Source organism: Patiria miniata, unplaced genomic scaffold (genome assembly GCF_015706575.1).
Source record: "Patiria miniata isolate m_02_andy unplaced genomic scaffold, ASM1570657v1 HiC_scaffold_6, whole genome shotgun sequence".
Lineage (NCBI taxonomy): Eukaryota > Metazoa > Echinodermata > Asteroidea > Valvatida > Asterinidae > Patiria > Patiria miniata.
Window position 1 is genome coordinate 12,912,061 of NW_024037073.1, and position 14,261 is coordinate 12,926,321.

General features: G+C 42.8%; 1 protein-coding gene across 1 annotated transcript; it reads right to left on the reverse strand.

Moving 5' to 3' along the window:
- Nucleotide 1: 1 nt before the first annotated feature.
- Nucleotides 2–6,879, reverse strand: LOC119743267. Its single transcript, XM_038219669.1, has 2 exons — nucleotides 6,848–6,879; nucleotides 2–1,319 (listed from the first exon to the last, which is right to left on the reverse strand). Exons 1-2 carry the CDS (start codon nucleotides 6,877–6,879, stop codon nucleotides 2–4), a joined length of 1,350 nt encoding a protein of 449 aa, XP_038075597.1.
- Between the last annotated feature and the right edge of the window lie 7,382 nt (nucleotides 6,880–14,261).

The window sequence follows — 14,261 nt, forward strand, 5'->3', positions numbered from 1 at the left end:
TCTAGCAGTCGTCTCCCAGACGATGGTGGTCTTTGCAACCGGTTAGAAGGCTCCCGCATTCTCCCCACTTGTAGCCCAATTTCTTTTCGCATCTCATTCCCAGTCTGAATGACTCCCTTGCTCTTGTATGCTGGCCGAGTAAGCACTGACATCGTCCGCGGATTTTGTAAAGTTGGAACTGCCGTTCGTTGCCTCTCTGGCAGTTCTCTGAAATGGAACAGTTGTGCAGAGCCTTTGTGAGGTACTCTTGTCTTGTTACTGAGTCGATGGTGATCTTAGCCATTTGTAGGTACACATCAGCCAGCATCGAATAATCCCATGGCGTTTCGTGCTTCGTAAGGATGTACTCCAAGTCGTCTTTGGCTTGATCGAGGTATCTCCGTTCGGGAGTATCTGCGCTGACGGCACGTTTGTGTTGCTCGAGGCAGAGTTCGGCCCTGCTTGAGTAAGCGAAGAAATTCTCGTTGGTGCTTGGCAAACGGATGGACTCCTCGTAAAGCCTCAGAGCTTCTTCCACATAACCAGCTTTGCCACGAAAAAAGGCAAGATAATTGAGAACATGAGGAGAACCTGGTGCTATTTCCCTCGCCTTGCGCACGCATCTTTCCGGGTCATCGATAAATTCCGCGAAAGATTCTGGTACGTCTCCTATCTGCACATCCCATTCCGATGCCCTGCGGAAAATGAAACCAATCCGAACCCAGGCAGAGCCTTTCATGTTGACATCTGCAGATGGATTTTCGGCTATGGTCCAAAAGCTCCAGACAGCATTCTCCAAGGCTTGACTGGCCTCGTCGTGTGTCTCTATTTTTCTCATTGTTTTCTGAAACATCTCGTAGCTAGCTTCTCCAGCCAGGTACTTCCAATCATTGCTCTCGTCTAGATCGACGAGGTGACCCGCCAGCTCCATCGCCTGATTGCAAAGCTCGAGCGCTCTGCTGGATATCTCGTAATCGATAGCATCGTTGTTCTTTTCGTCAATGAGGGCAAAGGCTTGTTCGGCGTATCTCCTGGCTTGTGCCCTCTTCCCTTCTTCTGTAGATAAATCAGGCTCGTCAGGAGCAGCCGCGGCAATTCCACCTCTGGACGTAGACATCACAAAATGACGGTTGGCCATGGCGTTCAGGTTGTCTGGGTCTTCTCCCGGAGAGAGGACGTAATTGAAGTAATCCAAGGCGCCCTGACGGTCGTTTTCTTGCCTGTAAGCGAGCACGCCTAGAAGGTTACGAATGGCGTGACGTTCCGCTTTATTCTTCTTCTCCTCCAAGTAGGCCAAGAGATGACCACGTTTGAAGTCGGCGGTAATATCAGTGAGTCGACTTCGGTTACAAAGCAAAGACAGATGGAAATGTCCAACAGGCGTAGACAAAGTGCGCCGCGATGCCCTGAGAAGAAAAAGGTTTTAAAAGTCATAGATGAATTCTGGTTTATACTGCCTATTTTCCACTCAAGTAACTAAATCTGACTATATAATAGACCATTTGGTGAATACATTCATATTGTTAAGTGAATCTCACCGACCACGGTTTCATTGTAACACCAAATATCCAACTGTGAACTTGAATACCAAATTGTGAACGAACTTGACAATATTCAGACGATTTCTCATGCATACTATACACTTACATCTTTGGTTTTTTTTTAAGCAACTGCGTAAAAGCTCATCCAAGCCAAATCAATGTGCAACAACTGACAGCACATTGCATCTGCCACAGCTTATAATTGACAGCAAGGAAAACAGACATGGGCTAGTTCGCCATTGTCTAGCAACCAGACGACATTTCTCATGCGGGTATGGGGCTTCCCCTCATCGATTTCATCATTCTGTGCTCGTTGAAAATGTGTCAATATTTATATTCACGTTGCTCGAATGTTCCGTACAGTGTTGTAGTCAGTACTTTTTTCGAGTACCCGAGTACTGCCGAGTACTTAGGTTACCGAGTACAATTACTTGTACTTCCGAGTACAAGTACTTGTACTTCCGAATACAAGTACATGTCTCCGTGTGCAAGTACCTTTACCTCCGAGTACGAGTACTTCTATTTTCAAATACGGCCATTCGGCAAATGGTTCATTGTGCGTAATTTGCCCAGCTGCACCCGATTTCACGAAACTTATCGTGACTTACGATGCATCGTATCCCTACGATGCGGCGCAGCTGCGACGCGTCCTGCGATCTATTTCACAAAACACGTCGTAAGTGCAAGACGTCGTATGTATTTATAGCACAACTCGGTGACTGTTTTATGTATTAAGTCAGCGTACAGTAAATAGTCGTCTGGTATTCAACAAAGAGTCGTCGGGTTTCCTCTCGAAATTTGTTAAAACATAGGACAAAATGGCGGCCGTGCGATGCAATTTTAAAGGAAACCGAGCTCTCAGTGGACTTTGTAGCTACTTTGAAATTTCAAATGCAATATTCCAGGCTTATTCATAATTATTCAATACATTTTCTATTTACAACTTTACACACATGGCCTCGGTATTATAATCTCATTTTTGTAATGTTTATGGAACTAAACTGGCTGAAAACGGATTCTTCTTATTTTGCGACGACCACTAGACACGTCGTAATTTGCGACGTGTTTTAAGCCGTTGTCAAGGAACTTACGAAGCGTTCAACACATCGCAACTTTCGTGAAATGGACTACGACGCGTCGCGAGTTGCGACGTGTTGCACGTCCTAACTCGAGTTGCGACGCATCGCAACGCTTCGTGAAATCGGGTGCAGGCCAGATCGATATGGACCGACTCACAGCTAGCTGTTAAGTGTGTTTGTCCAGTCGTACACAGAGAAAAATCAGGAAACTTCGATTTCTCTGCAAGCCAATGAACCATTTCCAACTGAAAGTATCGATAATAAATTAAGGCCGAGGTAAGTCAGTCTATACCATTTTTTCACCCCGAGTACTACTATTCGAGTATGACTACCTTGATGATAGAGTACTAATTTGACATGTCGAGTACGAGCACTTTGCTGCCCGAGTACGAGTGCCGTCATTTGGAGTACGAGTACTTTGACATTCGAGTACGAGTACGAGTACTCGGAAAAAAGTACTCGAGTAGTACTTGAGTATGAGTACTGAGGACGAGTACTGCAACACTGGTTCCGTATGATTTGAGGCAAGGCGCTGACTGTGAGCCAAATTTCAGTGCCTTTAAGTTAGGTGGGCTCCAAAAAATGAACTTCAAAGAAAGAACAAACCAGCCTTGTGCATGTATAATAAACTGACAACAAACTGACAACAAACTCTTGGAGGCACAATGTTTCACTATGTTTCAACATCAAATGTAAATTCTCACAGAAACTGTTGGTTTTTTTTTATGAACGGAAGGAGTCAGAACTCTAGTACTTCAAAGTGTTATCAATATAGAAAGCATCTGGCAGCCAGCTTGCTTAGCTGCTCACTACGGTGATCAGGGGCGGATCCAGGATTTTTTGCATGGGGGGGTTTTCATCAGCTAAAAAATCTGAAATGTAGACAGGTTTTTTCCCCATAATTTCAATGGGGCCGCTGTTCAAATCCGACGATCATTAACACTATTTTACAGAATAGTGTACAAATACCCCCAACCAAGCTGGCTCTGTCCGTATTTTGTGCACAGTCGGACATTATTACCAGGTATCATTTTTTTTGGGGGGGGGGGGTGTCAGAGGAGAAGGGGGGGGGGTGGGTCGCATTATTTTTTTTATTAATGTCTATGAAAGAAAACTTGGAAAGAGCCGGTTTTTTTTGTAAACCCCCCCCCCCCACCCCTGGATCCGCGCCTGAATAATAGAGAGTTTGGCTAATACTGGCTAACAATGTGCTCAACATCACTGAGACAACAAAATGCTCTATACCTTCAGTATGAAAACTTATGAAATTTCCCAAAATATCACATTTCATAAATGATGTTTTGCCAATTAAAATTTCCAAAAAGACATGACAAATCATCTGAAAAAAAATCTCAATTTATCTTCAGATCACATAAACAGATAGCGCTTTCAAGGATCAACAACTGCACATCGAAAACTTAAATTCATAACTCGCATCTAACATTTGTTTTTCTTCAATGAAATTATATATTACATTAAAGCCTGACTATTTCGAAATCCACTCCTTTTCATACCATTCCATTTGGGTCCCTAGATCCAGAAATACAATCAATTCAGTGGGATGGAAGGGTGTCAATTTTACTTAGGTTACTGCAGAATCTGGGTTATGCTTTGAATATGCATTTAATAGGCATTGAAGTTTGTCACATCACGAGTGAGAGTGGCCCAAGTAACATTGATACCCTTTCACTTCATTGATTGTATATCTGGATCTAGGGACCCCTTTGCCCCCATTCCCCCCCCCCCAATATTTTGTAAAGACTGCGCTTTTCCATTCAAGTGCCCTTTACTAACCAGCATTCCCCACCCCCAATAATTTGGATGAGCGCTCATTTTTTTTTAAACAAGTGCCCTTTAAAAAAAAGTGCCCTTTGAAAAAAACCCAAAAAATTCCCGTTTTTACCAGCGTCCTTTTACGAGTGCCCTTTTTAGAATTTCGCGCGGCAATTGTGCCGCCTTGAAAATCGCCATCTATTGCCCAATAGTGTGCATGATTGTCCGGTTTGAACAGCGCCCCCATTGGAAGATGGTACCTACCCCCACCCCACCCCACCCACAATTTGATTGTTCGGAGGCCAAGTGTCCGGAGAAAAAAAAACCCGTGTACATTTCAGCACAGACGTGTGAGTGCCTCTTAACGAACTTTTTTACCCCCCCCCCCATAGAAATAACCTTGCTACGCCTCTGTGCACCTACGAACTTTCTTTCCGACATGTCGTGCCGGCGCACACGGCCCGGAAACAGCGGTGTTGCCGGGGGAGGCGAATGGGGGAGGAGGTGGGGGTGGGGGGGGGGTGGATGTGTGATGGTGGTGGTGGGGGGGGGGGGTAATTTCCGCTAAACCCGTTAACCATGATCACTTATAGGACCAACACATTTTCAGTGGGGAGGGCACTGGGGGAGTGACGATTTTCTTCGGGAGGAAGGGGTGCGCTGCACCAACAATGTTTTAGACTTATAGTTATTATGAGAGAAAGAGCAAGGGAAAAGGGGCAGAAGGCCAGGGCTCGGCACCTTGTATCAGCCCCTACCTTTCAGTACTGTAGTTAGATTCAACCACCATTGGTTCCTTTTAATTTAAAGTGTAGATACTAAGCATGGCATGTTTGCTAATGTGTTCCAAGCAACCGAAGATAATATGTCAAGTGACTAGGTTTTCGGCAGTGTTTATTCTCGGATGCAAACATTCAGGCATCAGATCAATAGTAAACAGCGTATGCGTGTACGTGTTGCACAATCGAGTCGGGAAATTCCCTTGGATATTATTTGCAAAAGTTTTACGTCATCACGCTGTCACCCATTTTTCTGATCCATAACACGCAAAAAGTGCAATATTAAATTAAAATCCAACCTGGTTTTCAGTAAATGTGTAAACTTTGAAACATAATATTTATTACTTAGTCCACACAATACTACGAAAATCTGCGGTTTCTAGGGTATAAAATAAAACAAAATACACAGTTTGATGTTTTGATGGTTCCAAACTGATTGTCTGTTGGCCTAGTCGTGTCCGCAATTATCATCCTATATTTGGTGATCATTTCTTAGATATTGAGGAACAAAGCGACGTTATAACGTTATTTAAAACATTATTATTCTGAAGACCACATCATCGAAGAATAACAAAAACACACCTAAAATCTTATTTCTAAAACTAATATGTTGATAACGAAACATTACGGTGTCGCAAGGGGGAAAACGGTGAGCATACAGCTATGAGTGTTTGCTCTGAATTGCGAGAGTATTATTTTTCTAACACTAGAATGTATATCTATATACAGTTAGAACAGCGGAAACAGTTTGTGTTTTCCACGCGATTATTTACAGTATGCACCGATGTGTGTTTTGGGGCTATATACATGGAATCAAAGGAAAACACTTCTCAAAACAATTTCACGATATTTCTGTCGCAACCCGTACCCGAGGAAACTCCTCCCAATCGGTCTTCTTTCCGTGTGTAGTATTCGTGTATGTTATGACAAGTACAGTCTTGCTAATTCAGTTATACGCTACAGTCCCCTACATTATATAACGGCAATAACATGAACACGATGAGGAAACAAATACACTTCATTATTGGTGACAACTTAACAAATATGTATTACATTATGTACATGTAGCTGCCCAGGGTTCAAAAATAACAAACCTCTCCAAGAGCTAAACCTACGCATTTTCTTTGTGAAAAGTGAAGGGTTGATGACAGTCTACGTTGCAGTATACACACGATTAACAGTCTCAAACTTCAAAATATTTGAACTTCCAGAATGTAAATACCGCCATAAATCTCAAGACTTACCTCAAAAAACTTCAACTTAACAGTTCACAAAGCTATACTTTCGACTTAACCAATGAAGTTACATTATGATTTAATGAGTTCTTGATTAAACATTTTCAGTTACAAACAGAAGACAGTATCACTATACAAATAGCGCATAAGGTAACCTAAATGTTGTATTATACATCGTTTGGTTGCAAATTTGTGCCAGTCGGTCTCATGAAGAATTTTATTTTAAACGAAAACCGAAGATGCACATTTGTAAAAACATGTATACCGTGGTTCTTCCCCTTTTCTTGAAAGCTACAAAATAATGTACAAGCTGGAGCGTGGAGAACTATCTTCCTTTCTCCCTAGGGATTTTACTCCACTGAACTTAGTCCCATGTATAAAGTAAAACTGTATCATAATATTGCTGTACGTTGATTCAAGATTTCAGAATAATAATTGTTTCCTGTGAAACATCCCCCTACAGTTCCTGGATAAGCCACTGGTCTGTGGTCATCTCTATTAATCGTCTCCCAGACGATGGTGATCTTCGCAATCAGCTAGAAGGCTCCTGCATTCTTCTCCCCACATGAAACCCGATTTCTTTTCGCACCTAATTCCCAGTTCGAATGACTTCCTTGCTTCTTTATGCTCGCTGAGTAAGCACAGACATCGTCCGCGGACATTGTGGAGTTGGTCCAGTTTGTTGCCTCTCTGACAGTTCTCTGACATGGTGCAGATGTGCAGAGCCTTTGTGAGGTACTCCCGTCTTGTTGCTGAGTCGATGGTGATCTTAGCCATTTGTAGGTACACATCAGCCAGCATCGCATAATCCCGTGGCGATTCGTGCTTCGTAAGGATGTACTCCAAGTCGTCTTTGGCTTGATCAAGGTATCTCCGATCGGGAGCATCTGCGCTGACGGCACGTTTGTGTTCCTCGAGGCAGAGTTCGGCCCTGCTTGAGTACGCGAAGAAATTCTCTTTGGTGCTTGGTAGAAGAATGGACTTCTTGTATAGCCTCAGTGCTTCTTCCACATCACCGGCTTTGCCACGAAAACGAGCAAGATAATTGAGAACCTGCGGGGAATCTGGTGCTATTTCCCTCGCCTTGCGTACGCATCTTTCCGGGCCGTCGATAAATTCCGCCAAAGATTCTGGTACGTCTCCTATCCGCACATCCCATTTTGATGCCCAGCGAAAGATGAAACCAATACGAACCCAGGCCGAGCTTTTCATGTTGATATCCGTAGATGGATTTTCCGCTATGATCCAAAAGCTCCAGACTGCATTCTCCAAAGCTTGATAGGCCTCGTCGTGTGTCTCACTTGTCTTCATTGTTTTCTGTAACATCTCGTAGCTGGCTTCTCCAGCCAGATACTTCCAATCATTGCTCTCGTCTAGATCTACGAGGTGACCCGCCAGCTCCATCGCCTGATTGCAAAGCTCGAGCGCTCTGCTGGATCGCTCGTAATCCATAGCATCGTTGTTCTTTTCGTCAATGAGGGCAAAGGCTTGTTCGGCGTATCTCCTGGCTTGTGCCCTCTTCCCTTCTTTTGTACATAAATCAGGCTCGTCAGGAGCAGCCGCGGGAATTCCACCTCTGGACGTAGACATTACAAAATGACGGTTGGCCATGGCGTTCAGGTTGTCTGGGTCTTCTCCCGGAGAGAGGATGTGATTGAAGTAATCCAAGGCGCCCTGACGGTCGTTTTCTTGCCTGTAAGCGAGCACGCCTAGAAGGTTACGAATGGCGTGACGTTCCGCTTTATTCTTCTTCTCCTCCAAGTAGGCCAAGAGATGACCACGTTTGAAGTCGGCGGTAGTATCAGTGAGTCGACTTCGGTTACAAAGCAAAGACAGATGGAAATGTCCAACAGGCGTAGCCAAAATGCGCCGGGATGCCCTGAGAAGAAAAAAGGTTTTAAAGTCATAGATTATTCTGGTTAATACTGCCTAGGCCTATATCAGGCAGGGTTGGTGATTTTTTTTAAATTTTTTAAAATAGAAAAAAAAATAGGATTTATTTGAATTTAATCAGATTTTTTTTAAATTTAAATCAGATTTTTTAAAAATCTTTTTAACTTTCAAAACATTGATGTCTAAAAATGTGTCTAAATCTCCCAATGCACCCTTACACCCACCACTAAGGAGTTAACAGGTTCCTATAATACCCATCACCCACAAAACTCCATAAATTAACAAATGTGTTGGGGAAAAATGTATGGAATCACGAGTCAGTGATAAAAAAAATCACATGATTTTATCTATATTGTAGTCTACCTCATTGGTTCAATGGTACATTATTACTGAAGACACTTTAGGTGTATAGCATACATCTGAGATACATGTCGATTGTGTGTGGGTATGAATGAAAAACGTGATTTATGGTACAACATACAAACAAAAAGTACAGTTCTCCATGGGTATGTATATTTCAAAAAAATGCTTCTAATTGTGTAACTTATAGTGTTTGATTGATGGTCCTTCATACAAGGTCGAAAATAGAAATCAGGCCTTGCATAGATCTTTAAAAGATATTATATAAGTCTCAATGTAAATTTTTAATGGAGAAACGTTAGGAATAAGATTAATCAATTGGGACTGTAGTATTCACATGTGGTTCAGGTACGCCTACACCAGCACAGTTGATTCACTATATTGCTGTCAACAGATCAAGGAATGATTTAGAGTTTAGAGTGAGTGTGCTGTTTTTAAAACTCAAACTTCGAACAAAACTTTTAAACTCAGATCTTGGCATTAATCAAAACAATGATTTTGCGGAATTATGCAAAACCTACATAAGCATGGTAAGTTGAGTCGATGCTGATAAAGTACGTAGGGGTGTTTGAATGTGTTAACAACATCTTACACTTTGTAATTAGGTGGAATCACTTCATTTAACTGATAAAAAGGAACCCTCAATAAATTAATTTTGCCAACATTCAGATTTTACAAAAAATTGATTTAAATCAGTGATTTTTATTTTTAAAAATCATTCTAAATCGGGATTTAAGTCATTGATTTAAATCAACTTGATTTAAATAAGCCAACCCCGATGTCAGGAAACTCAGATTTCGGTTATACCTGAAGTCACGTTATTCGCAAAATTGTCATTCTTCAGCTCGTATTTAATTAAACACACCAAAATATACACACTCAAAAACCATGGTTTCACTGTTACACCAAAATAATATCCAACTTCGAACTTGAACGTCAAATTGTGAACGAACTTTATTGCCAATTAAAACGATTTCTCATTCATAGACTTACATGTTTGGTTTTGTTTTCATGCAACTGCGTGCCAGCTCATCCAAGCCAAATCAATGTGCAGCAACAGCCAGCACATTTTGCCACAGCTAAATAATGACAAGGAAACCAGACGTGGGCTAGTTTGCCGTTGTCTAGCAACCAGACAACATTTCTCATTCGTGAATGGGGCTTCCCCTCATCGATTTCACTATTCTCTGCTCTTTGAAAAAGTGTCAGTAACATGCCCTATAGAGAAACGTTTTAGCTAAAGGGCCATCGCAGATTTATACTTTGAACAAATACATGCATATATTAGCATATAGAATAACAAGCAATTTTCAAAATGTTCAAAATGGCTGCCATTGCTTGCTATCCTACCTTTATTTGTTTAAAGGACAAACCTGCGATCGCCCTATAGCCAAATATCTGTCTCATGACACGCTCCGACTATGTGCCAAATTCCATGCTTTTATCATCAACTTAACATTCCCATGAACAATCTGCCGTACATGTACTATGGTTTACTGAGCGCGCTGCGCAGTCCCTGTTTGGCCCGTTCACTGGCCCGTGTACTGGGGGGAGTCCCGGTGTAGCGTGAATATCCGACTCCATGAAATGTGGACCCATTGGTAGTACGCGTGAGTACGATACTATGCTATTTTTAGGATCGTTTCGGGAGAGTGACCTGTCACGTGCGAGGGATCAACCAATAATAGGTAAATAGGGGTCCGATTTTCATAGGAGTCGGATTTTCATGTGACACCGTTGTGTCGTGGCATGTGTTCCGGGAGGAGTCTTTTGGCTGAGAACAAAGCTTCGGATGCAGCAAAACAGTGAGGTCAGAAACTGTCAAGACGTTTGTTTTGTATAATACCCCTTTCCAATTTAAAAATACAACAGGAATATGATGTAAAGTCATCAATGCTGATGAGGAATAGTATAAAATATTGACTGCTTAACTCGTGGTATATTTCCTTTTTTTTTTAACTAAACTCCCTCTGTGATCGTATTCCCTCGGCTTCGCCTCAGCAAATATGAATTTATATACAATCATCACATCCCTTGTTTACCTTGTCTATGCAGCTATTTTCTCTGGAAAATGCGCACTTCAATTTTAATCAAAACTTAGTCGAACAAAGGCATCAACTCCAGTGGGATTCTCATGAACGAAAAACATGCGAAGACACATCATAATATTGCTGTACGTTGACTTTTGATTCAAGATTTCAGAATAATTATTGTTTCCTGTGAAACATCCCCCTATTTATACAGTCCCTGGATAAGCCACTGGTCTCTGGTCATCTCTAGCAGTCGTCTCCCAAACGATGGTGATCTTTGCAATCAGCAAGAAGGCTCCTGCATTCTCCCCTCTTGTAGCCCAATTTCTTTTCGCATCTCATTCCTAGTTTAAATGACTCCCTTGCTCTTGTATGTTGGCCGAGTAAGCACTGACATCGCCCGCGGACCTTGTGGAGTTTGTCCCCTGCGTTGCCTCTCTGACAGTTGTCTGACATGAAGCAGTTGTGCAGAGCCTTGATGAGGAACTCCCGTCTTGTTACTAAGTCGATGGTGATCTTAGCCATTTGTAGGTCCACATCAGCCAGCAACGCATAATCCCGCGGCGATTCGTGCTTCGTAAGGATGTACTCCAAGTCGTCTTTGGCTTGATCAAGGTATCTCCGATAGGGAGCACTTGCGCTGACGGCACGTTTGTGTTGCTCGAGGCAGACTTCGGCCCTGCTTGAGTACGCGAAGAAATTCTCGTTGGTGCTTGGTAGAAGAATGGACTCCCCGTATAGCCTAAGAGCTTCTTCCACATCACCAGCTTTGACACGAAAAAAGGCAAGATAATTGAGAACATGAGGAGAATCTGGTGCTATTTCCCTCGCCTTGCGCACGCACCGTTCCGGGTCATCGATAAATTCCGCCAGGGATTCTGGTACGTCTCCTATCTGCACATCCCATTCCGATGCCCTGCGGAAGATGACACCGATCCGAACCCAGGCAGAGCCTTTCATGTTGACATCTGCAGATGGATTTTCGGCTATGATCCAAAAGCTCCAGACTGCATTCTCCAAAGCTTGATAGGCCTCGTCGTGTGTCTCTATTTTTCTCATTGTTTTCTGAAACATCTCGTAGCTAGCTTCTCCAGACAGGTACTTCCAATCATTGCTCTCGTCTAAATCGACGAGGTGACCCGCCATCTCCATCGCCTGATTGCAAAGCTCGAGCGCTCTGCTGGATCGCTCATAATCCATAGAATCGTTGTTCTTTTCGTCAATGAGGCAAAGGCTTGTTCGGCGTATCTCCTGGCTTGTGCCCTCTTCCCTTCTTCTGTAGATAAATCAAGCTCGTCAGGAGCAGCCGTGGGAATTCCACCTCTGGACGCAGACATCAAAAAATGACGGTTGGCCATGGCGTTCAGGTTGTCTGGGTCTTCTCTCGGAGAGAGGATGTGATTGAAGTAACTCAAGGCGCTCTGACGGTCGTTTTGTTGCCTGTAAGCGAGCACGCCTAGAAGGTTACGAATGGCGTGACGTTCCGCTTTCATCCTCTTCTCCTCCAAGTAGGCCAAGAGATGACCACGTTTGAAGTCGGCGGTAATATCAGTGAGTCGACTTTGGTTACAAAGCAAAGACAGATGGAAATGTCCAGCAGGCGTAGTCAAAATGCGCCGCGATGCCCTGAGAAGAAAAAGGTTTTAAAAAGTCATTTCCAGTTATACCTAAAGTCAACTCGAACGTTATTCGCGAAATTCTAAATCTTCATTTCGTATTTAAATAAATACACTCAAACAACTAAATCTAACTATAATTTTTTAGACCATTGGATGATTACATTCACATTAAGTGAATCTCACAGACCACGGTTTCATTGTTACACCAAATATTCAACGACGATTTGAACACCAAATTGTGAATTATATATAAACGAACTTGCCAATTGTAAACGATTTATCATGCATAAATACACTTGCATCATAAATACACTTACATCATCCAATCCAAATCAATGTGCAACAACTGACAACACATTGCATCTGCCACAGCTTATAATTATTCAATAACAAGCAAGGTTAATACACTAGGAATAGTTTGCCATTGAACAGCAACCAGAAAACATTTCTCATTTGGGTATGGGGCTTCCCATCATCGATTTTTCACTCTGCTCGTTGAAAATGTGTCAGCATGGATTTCATCATTCTCAGCTTGTTGAAAATGTGTCAGTATTTATATTTTAATATTCACGTTGCTCGGATGTTCAGTGTGATCTTAGGCAAGTCACTGACTTCAAAGAAAGAATAATAAACTGACAACAAATTCTTTGGGGGCACAATGTTTCACAATGTTTCAACATCAAGAGTAACTTCTGCTGCACAACCTCACAGAAACTAGTTTTTTTCTTCTTGGGTTACTAAACGTCTTTCCAAGACAGAATCTTAAATCTTAGAACCCTTGGTTCCAGCCTTCGTTGTTGTTGTTAATAATAATAAATGTACCTTGTTTAGCAAGGTACACCTATACACCTATTTTCTCTGGAAACCGCACATTTTTAGAGCTCAATTTCAATCGAAACTTAGTTAAAGACACAAATTGACTCCAGTGGGACTTGAGCCTAGAACCTCGGGAACAAGATATTGGAAATTTACCAACAGAACTTCCAGCTATAATAAAGGCAAGCGCTCAATACATCGTGGAAGACTGCTGATATAGGACAAGCTAGGTAGCCCATTTTGGTAGAGCACTGGTGTATTATCAAGACTATCAAGTGAGGGTGTTTAAAGGCTGTTAATGTTCCAGGAAATTTCTCAGTTAATGCCAATATTTTGTTTCTATCCACTCCAGGGTTCAATCTGCGATGACTGCTTAACACTGAGCTGCTGTTGTCCATTTGCCCTGTGCCAAATGGTCCGAGAGCTGGACAACGCAGAGATTGGACACGTCTCGATAGTACCATTGGTCCGAGTTGGTCCAAAGTCCCATTGGTCCGAAGTCCCATTGGTCCGAGTTGGTCCGAAGTCCCATTGGTCCGAAGTCCCATTGGTCCGAAACATAATACTGTGTATTCCACTTGTTCAGGTTGAGTGACCCTAACCCTAACCCTATGGGACGTCGGACCAATGGGGCGTCAGACCAATGCAAGGGTGGATCCAGAACAAATTTTTTTTGGGGGGGGGCCAAAAAAAATTTTGGTCCCCCCAAAAAGTGGGTCTAGATGCTCTGTGGTTCGATCTGAGTCAATTTCTGACCACTTTAACAAATGTTTTTTTGAGGAAAAGATGGTGGTGTACTCATTACCTGCCTTTATTGCGATGTCAAATAAACAAAAAATTGGTTTCGGGTTTTTTTTGGGGGGGGGGGGCATGGCCCCCCTTGGCCCCCCCCCCCCCCCCCCCTGGATCCGCCCTTGGACCAATGGGGCGTCGGACCAATGGGACGTCGGACCAATGGGCCGTCGGACTATAGAGACGTCCCCGTTTTACAACAGGATGAAATAATTTCAGATTACAAAATGTATACACCACTAGCCTTACCCTGATTCAGAATGGAAAATCGTTTCTTCACATTTTTATGTTTTATATTGTCCTGGCCACGTGGTAAACACACCCGGGGCCATCTCTCACCAGATCGTAGTATGGACCATAGTACC

Bases quoted from the DNA above. Each gene is read 5' to 3' on its own strand.
- LOC119743267 (XM_038219669.1), bottom strand. From the start codon at position 6,879: ATGACCACAGACCAGTGGCTTATCCAGGAACT. The intron at 1,320-6,847 runs GTAGGGGGATGT...TTGTAACCGAAG, and splicing joins CAGTGGCTTATCCAGGAACT to TCGACTCACTGATATTACCG.